We start from the raw sequence: 8,522 nt of genomic DNA, 5'->3' as shown, positions 1-8,522 counted from the left end.
GTAAGATGATAACAATCAGTACCAACCTTGGCCTTCAAAACATTGGGTTAACATAAATCAGCATTTGCTTTTTTCTGATTAAATAGTTGTTCTCAAGATAAGGGGCCTCTTAATACTTTTGTGAAGAACTGCAGTGTAAAGTATTGTTGACCTATTGATAAGATTCAGATCTCTGATTTTGCTGCATGTGGGTGGAGAAAACAGCATCATCCAGGTATATAAGAAGGGACCCTGGTAAACCAATTCTCACCCAGTGTCGTAAGACCAAACTGCAGTAGCTAAAGAATTCACTTTGGAAACTGCATACAAGAAAAAACCACCATGAAGTGGCTGATCCTTGCCCTGGTGTGCCTTCACCTCAGTGATGCTGTTATCAAGTGAGTATGGAATAACGGCATAGCAGGATTCCCAGTTCCTTTTCAGCTTCAATTGTGCCTGGAAGCCAGAGGAGAAGGCCCAGGTGGTGGTGGTGGTGGTGGTGGTAACAACAATAAAGTAGAATGGTTAGTAATATGGATCAGGATTATCACCTGCATGCTTTCTGAACCAACTGACCTTAAACAAACAAACTAATAATAATAACAACAACAACAACAACAACAATAGGCTGGATCTCATGTCAGCCTTTGGGTGATTTTAAATGTATAGAAAACTCAGATATGTATAGAAAAACTTCTTTCCTTTGGAGATCATAATCTAAATAGACAAAGGAAAGGAAGAAAAGAGAAGGACAAACACAAGATCCAAAATGGTTGGATTATACCTTTTATTGGATCTGTTATATCGGTAGAATAATAAGTATGCTTCAAAAATGGACAAAATATTTTTTTAGGCAGGCAGGCAAAAAGAAGAGACCTCCAAGATCACAGAGCAGGTGTATGGAAGAGAAAGTGTGGTTTTGTGTGTGTTGGGGCGGGGGAGGGCACACCTATTTTTACAATGCACCATACCAGAGTTTGTGTAAATCACTCAAGTTTAGTTTGTCAGGGTAGACTGAATCCTCGTGAACTTAGATGGAAGTTAGTTTAATTGGCCAAGATGTGTGATATCTCATGTCAGAGAATTCATTCAACAGCCCAAAGGTATCCCACTGAAAATACTCAATGTGGGAAGAGTTTTGATTCTTTGATTGTCTTTGATTGTCATTTTGATTCTCTCTCTTACTCTCCATCCCATACAGAGTTCGTCTGAATAAGTTCAAGTCCATGCGGGAGGTGATGAAGGAGAAGGGTGTCCTTGAACAGTTTGTAAAGGAGCACCATTATGATCCAGCCAGCAAATACTTCAACAATTTTGCTGTTGCATCTGAGCCCCTGGCTAATTATATGGACGTGAGTATCTGTCTGCTTGAAGGGAATGATAATTATGGGAAGATGGAAACTGGAAAGAGAAATAGTTGGGATTGCAATAAATGTTTGAGGAAATAGGAAGCCCAGTCCTAACAAAGTCATTGCTTAAGTCCTAATATGGCACTATTAAAGATGTGTGTTACGGAGTTGTGGTCTAATTTTGCATACCTCTGAATTAAAAGAGATAGAAGAGGATGTGAACTCAAATGGGAGGAAATGTATTATTATTTGGAAATCTAGCTTGTGACTAACATTGAGCACAATCATTCATACACCCATCACTTAACATTGAACCAGAATTGACAACATGGTTATATTACCTGTGTTAATGGTGAAGTAGCCTCGTGTGGCACAGAGTGGTAAGCAGCAGTTACTGCAGCCGAAACTCTCCCCACGGCCTGTTCTCAGGCAGCTGGCTCAGGTAGACTCAGCCTTCCATCCTTCCAAGGTCGGTAAAATGAGTACCCAGCTAGCTGGGGGAAAGGTAACGGCGACTGGGGAAGGCAATGGCAAACCACCCCGCTACAAAGTCTGCCAAGAAAATGTCAGCGAAAGCAGGCGTCCCTCTAGGAGTCAGTAATGACTCAAGTGCTTGCACGAGAGGTTCCTTTCCTTTCCTAATGGTGAAATGGCCTTATGAGCCATGCTTTTAAAAGCTGCCAGAATGAACTGGCAAGTTTTCTAAAACCACTAACTCTGCAATACTCATTTTCTTTCTTAAATATTGCTGTTTAGGACCACTCATGCAATACATCTGATAATAGTTATTTATCTATTTATTTTTGCCAAACAAATAGCCATGGGCAGATTTTGCTTCTTATTTGTTGTAAAATGTCCTATTGAATGTGGCTAAGAAATTATGGAGCTATCAATGAGGGGAGACCATCAGTGATGATAACAATGCTCTCCTTCTTCCAGATGTCCTATTATGGAGAGATCAGCATTGGAACTCCACCCCAGAACTTCTTGGTTCTCTTTGACACTGGGTCATCCAACCTCTGGGTATCATCTGTCTACTGCCAGAGCCAAGCTTGCAGTGAGTATCCTTCACCCAGTGACAAGAGGATGAACAATACTGCATGATTCAAGAGGGCGAATGCTTCTTTGGTTTATATTTTGCTGCTCTCCAGACGCAGATTCAGTTTCAGTGACGGGAGGGAAAAGAGGGTGAAAGATACACTATTATTGAAGCTCTGCTTTGTTGTGAACGCATAAGTGACATCATTCTGTTTTCCCCTAATTTCCACCACTAGCAAACCATCCATTATTCAGCCCCAGTCAGTCTTCTACTTATTCTTCCAATGGCCAAACCTTCTCTCTGCAATATGGGACTGGTAGTCTAACGGGGCTCTTTGGCTATGATACTGTAACGGTAAGTTCCTTTCTAAAGAAATTGTTTTGGGGAAATGCTGAGTAACATCGTGACTAAAGAGCAATGACATTAATTGGACAAGTGTGGAACACTTAAGATTTCAACCCCCTAATCTTCTTGATTATAGTTTCCTGTTCCAAATATTTTGAATGGCTCATGTCCCCTTAGATCATTTGTTTCTCTATTTGTATAAAAACAGTAATATTCATAGTTGTGAAATTCTGTCTGGCTGTTGGACGTGAGGTTGTCCTGGCAGCTTGCATTAATTTATTTTTAGTATTGTATTTTTCTTCTTCTATTGTGCTAACTCTTTCCTATCATTCCCCTCTAGATCCAAGGCATTTCCATTTCCAACCAGGAAATTGGCCTGAGTGAGACTGAGCCTGGCACTAACTTTGTCTATGCCAAATTTGATGGCATTCTGGGTTTGGCCTACCCTGCCATTTCCTCTGGCGGAGAAACCACTGTAATGCAGGGGCTGTTGCAGCAGAACCTCCTTGATGCTCCCATGTTCAGCTTCTACCTGAGCGGGTAAGGATGGAGGTGTTTATTTTTCTACGGGCATTTATTTATTTATTACATTTTTATACTACCCATCAGCCGAAGCTCTCTGGGCAGTGCACAATTAAAAACCATAAAAATGGTCTTGCCTCACTTTATTCCACGATTCCTTATTTAAATTTTGTATACTTTTTAATGCTTACTGTTTTAACTTTTGTGAACCGCCCAGACAGCTTCGGCTGTGGGGTGGTATATAAATGTAATACATACATACATACATACATACATACATACATACATACATACATAAAATTCCTCTTGTAAGTTTCTCAGGGCTCCTTTCACTCAAAGTAAATGTCAATAACAACAAGAAGCTGGTATCCTGTTTTGTTACCATTGTCTTAACTTTGAAGAGCACCATCCTAATTTCATCAGTGATGGGAAAACTGGACAATGGGGGATTATTGGCTCTTGGTTTCTAACACAATTTAATTATTTCCTTTACAACACGTGAGAATCCAATGAGGATTCTCTACCAAATGAAAATAGTGGATTCTCTTTAGACCAGCCTTCCCCAACCTGACGCCTTGCATGTATGTTTTGCTATAACTCCCATCATCCACAGTGAGCAATGGTCAGGCTGGTTGGGGGCAGTGGGACTTGTAGTCTGGAGGACACCAAGTGGGGGAAGGCTGCTTGAAGTATAACTTGCAGGTCCAAACAGGTACATTAACTCAGTGAATACTTTACAAGAGAAATAGAATCTTTAAGGATGTCAAATGCACACTGCTACTTAGTATAAGTGCTGGTGCTGACCATCTAACCTGTGAGGTCTGAGCCCAACAATCTAACCACTACACCACACTGGCCTTTGTGGTGGTGTCTAGTAGTGCTGGAGTAGTTTACATGGCCCCACAGCTTTGGTGACTTAAGTACAAAGTAACTAAAAAAACAAATAGAGGAGATGTTTGCTGCTTTGTGTCCAGCACCTTCCATTCTGGAAGCATTCCATGGGAACTTCCTGACTATTAGAGCAGTACGACAATGGAATCAGTTACCTAGGGAGGTTGTGGGCTCTCCCACACTAGAAGCATTCAAGAGGCAGCTGGACAACCGTCTGTCAGGGATGCTTTAGGGTGGATTCCTGCATTGAGCAGAGGGTTGGACTCGATGGCCTTGTAGGCCCCTTCCAACTCTGCTATTCTATGATTCTATGATTCTATGATTCTCTGGCCTCAGCTAGACCTACATGGTCTAGCGTGATGGAGGGGTGAAGATCTCACAATACTTTTATCATGAGATCTCCCCCTCTGTTTACACATCACACCCGCTATTTGGGGGGGGGGTTGTTAAAGAAGAAGAGCGCACAAACCCTCGTGTGTAAAAGGTCAGTTTTTAAAATTTAAATAATTTGTCTCACTCCCCCCACCCCACCATGAGGAGCTGGGACAAACTGCGACACCCGCACACACGTTCCGCGGTCTCGGGATTGGTCTGAGACCATGGAAAAAGCGGGCTCAAAGGCTAGGGCGAGATCCCAGGACAAGGGAGGAATCATCCCTCCCTGCTCCCGGGATCCTGTGCGACATGTGCTATGGCCTCTGTCTCTTTAAGGTTTTTGTTCCTTATTCGGATCAGGAGACTTCCATGTGGCTCAGTGATGGGGAAGTCTCTGTAACTAAAAAAATAATGAAGTGCTTTTCCTCTTGCACATTTGCTCTATTAGGCAAGAGAACTCCGGGTATGGTGGTGAACTTGTCTTCGGTGGCGTTGATTCCAGCCTATACTCTGGTCAGATCGTCTGGACTCCAGTCACCCAAGAAGCTTACTGGCAAATTGGGATTCAAAGGTAAGCCTAGCCTCATAGATAATCTCTACCGGGAGGCTGGTCAGAATTCAGTAGATGCTTACTGTTGAACACTCTGAACAGAGGGGGAACATCTATAGCTTGGTGGTGCAGGCAGAAGGTCCCAGGTTCAATCCCAAGCATCTCCAGGTAGGGCTGGGAAAGCCCCTGCCTGAAACCCTGGAGAGCCATTGCTGCCATCCGTGTCAGCAATATTGGGTTAGTTGGACCAAGGGTCTCACTCAGAATAAGGCAGCTTCCTATGCTTTGGATATGGGATTTGGGACTCTTAGATCTGTTTCTCTTTGATCAGTTCAGTAACTCCCCTCCACCAACAGCTCATTCTGTATATTGTGAAACAGGGTCTTTTGCTTTACTTACCATCTGAAACTTATATTTGAACTGAAATGCAAACATTTCCCAATCCATTTATTTTTGGCTCTGGTGTGACCTTCTTTACTTGTCCATAAATCTGCGAACAAGAATTATTACAACGCAATGGCAAACACTTCAATAAGACAACAATCCCGCTTCTGTCATGAAGCACTTCTTTTAAATTGGTTTTGCACCTCCTTGTCTTACCATCGAACAGAACTGTAACTGCTAACATCTCTTGAACTTTCCTTCACTAGCTTCTACATTGGCAATGAGATCAGCAACTGGTGCAGCCAAGGGTGCCAAGCGATCGTGGATACTGGAACCTCCCTTCTCACTGCTCCACAGCAGGTCTTCGGAGAGCTGATGCAATACATTGGAGCTCAGCAGGACAGCTATGGCGAGGTAGGGGAGATCACCTGTGCAGAAGGAGGAAGAGGAGAACTCAGCACTACTAATCTGAGAATACTAAAACTTAATAGAGGGGTGTTGAACCTCAGGCCCATTGTCCCAAAGCAGTTCTCCAGACAGGGTTCCTCAGAGGGCCACATGTCTTTCTCTTGACTGCTAATTTCCTGCCTTTTTTCACCTCCATCTCATTTTAGAAGGCTGAAATGTTTCCCCTAAGGCTCAATTACTGACAGACCTGCAAGCTAAAATATGCTGGTATTTGGGTGGGGTTTTTTTTGCCTTACCCCTACTGCTTTTGGCCTCATACCATTTCCCCTTCAGCTCAACTCTCCACTGCAATACACCCCACTGGAGCTGCTCCAAAATTCAATTAGGCCCTTGGCTGAAAGAGGTCTGGTGCCCCAGACAGAGTATGCTCTTGTTGATGTTGTCTGACTCCACATTTTGGGTGTACATTTGAGGGCCCTAAAGCACCAGGGGAGGAGCCTAGACTTCCCCAGGAACTCATTGAACTTACTTGGGGAATGGGGATGGGTGGGGGTGGGACTGTTATCCAGATGCCAGCACGTTCTTAGATGATCTCTCTGCCCCTGCCTCTAACTCTCAGCTTGGCTTTGGGCAGACCATAGATGATTTGCATTCCAGCTTTGCCCTCCAGGAAAGGGTGCCCTAGAATCCTTGTGGCTTTTGGAATGTCTGAAACTCAGTCATGACTGAAATATCCTGCAACTTTGCTCTTCTCCTGTTTCTCCTTCCCACAGTATGTGGTCAGCTGCAGCAACGTCCAGAGCATGCCCACCATCACTTTTGTCATCAGTGGAAACAATTTCCCTCTGAGTCCTTCTGCCTACGTCCTTCCGGTATGTGATTCCCTTGAAAAACAGATTCCTGTATCAGGCCCTCTAATTTGCCTTATAGCTTTGCAGGACAGATCAATCCACAGGGCCAGTTGTCCACATACTAGTTTGTGGCAAAATGAATTATCATCCTATATTTCATGTGACTTTTTCCTACATCAGGGTTGTCTATTTATAGGGGGGCGGGGCGGGAAATATGATGTTTAAAGCAGTCTTTATGGTACCATTAGGAAATGCCTGCCACACTAATCTGGAGGGAAATAGACACTTAGGAAGTAATTACAAGGCGCTGGTACCCTAGAGGTGGAATTGGCAGTGATCAACAATGAGGAATATGACAGCACCATTAATTGTTGAGATGCTGTTTGCATCCTCCATTTCAGAACTGCAAGGAAAAGTAGTCCTTCACCTGGGTATAGTCGATGCACAACAGTTCCATGCAAAACAGCTACTATCTATGCACACATACAGATGTGTTACTTTTAAAAACAACAGTCCATGCTCACCAAAACATCAACTGTTGAAATGATAACAAAAATATTACAATTCAAATTTCAGAGGGAAGCTATGTCAGTCTATTGCAGAAAAACAAGGAAGAATTTTGTGGCACCTCATAGACTAACCGTTTTATTATCTTGACACAACATTTCATAAACTATAGGCCACTTCATCGGATGCATGGAGTATTACAGACAGTTTCAAGTATCTGATGAAGTGGACTGGAGTCCACAAACGTACTTGCCAGAATTATAAAATTGTTAGTCTTTAAGGTGCCACAAGACTCTTGGTTATTAAAATTCAACATTCTCTCATTCTCTCTCCCTTCCCCCCCCCCCCCTTTGAATACTGAAATTTCGTGTTTGCGACTTAAGTTCACTAGGTGTTCCATATTCATGCTACACTTTTGACAAGTACTTCCAAGCCAAAGTGTTTTAACTCAGGTCTGTACTTCTTCCTTCACAGAGCAATGGTGCTACCTGCAGGATTGGCATCATGCCCACTTACTTGCCATCCCAGAATGGGCAGCCTCTGTGGATCCTTGGTGATGTCTTCCTCAGGTCCTACTACTCTGTGTACGATCTGGGCAACAACCAAGTTGGCTTTGCAGCCGCAGCATAAATACTTCCAACAATCTTATGGGCTGCTTCAGACCGAATCGTGCTTCTTTCCCTCTGATTCTTCATTCTGGTACACATTAAGTGGATGGGCCTCCCCTTCTAAGAGTTTGAATGCATTTCCTCTGCCAAATCTGAAATATCTTCTGTGAAAACCCATGACATGAGTACATTGGGTTCTCTCCAAAGTAACTACAAGCAAATAAAAATTAATTGCAATAATGGTAATTTGATCTGTGTGAATTTTTGCCTGATCTGCTTGTGAGAAAATTAATTATGAATTTGGGAGATATGTGACAGTTTTTCCTAAACCGCAATATGAAACTATTTAGATTTTCTCCTATTCAAATGGCTCAGGAAGAGTTATAAAGTATCCTTTGCCTAATTTATCTTCAGATTGCTCCAAAATTATCACCCCATTATGGTCTCCTAGGACAGAGGGACCAAAACAATTCTAGTGTAACAACTTACTGAGAAGAATATTTTCTTTTTCTTTCTTTCTTTTTTTGTGTAGTCAAAATAGGTCAGACACTTCCTTTAAAGTCCATGGGACTAAAAGCTTACCTACATATGGTGTGTGGGTATGGGTGTGGGTGTAATCAGAGGTGTTTCGGAACATCTGATATCTGTAGGATGCATGCACCTGTCATGTATATAATTTTAGGGAATTGCCCCACATTTTCCCTTTGAAACTGG

The 8,522-nt window shown here is 42.7% G+C and overlaps 1 protein-coding gene across 1 annotated transcript; it reads left to right on the top strand.

The window, feature by feature from the left end:
* Positions 1-321: 321 nt before the first annotated feature.
* Positions 322-7,830, top strand: PGC (progastricsin). The gene is made up of 9 exons (XM_063119096.1): positions 322-377; positions 1,181-1,331; positions 2,268-2,385; positions 2,603-2,721; positions 3,053-3,252; positions 4,949-5,071; positions 5,701-5,848; positions 6,616-6,714; positions 7,675-7,830. Exons 1-9 carry the CDS (start codon positions 322-324, stop codon positions 7,828-7,830), a joined length of 1,170 nt encoding a protein of 389 aa, XP_062975166.1.
* The last annotated feature ends 692 nt before the right edge of the window (positions 7,831-8,522 follow it).

The sequence above is a fragment of the Elgaria multicarinata genome, chromosome 1 (genome assembly GCF_023053635.1).
Source record: "Elgaria multicarinata webbii isolate HBS135686 ecotype San Diego chromosome 1, rElgMul1.1.pri, whole genome shotgun sequence".
Taxonomy (NCBI): Eukaryota; Metazoa; Chordata; class Lepidosauria; order Squamata; family Anguidae; genus Elgaria; species Elgaria multicarinata.
The sequence above is the reverse complement of the archived record's forward strand: the minus strand, read 5'-3'. Positions and strand labels throughout refer to the sequence as shown.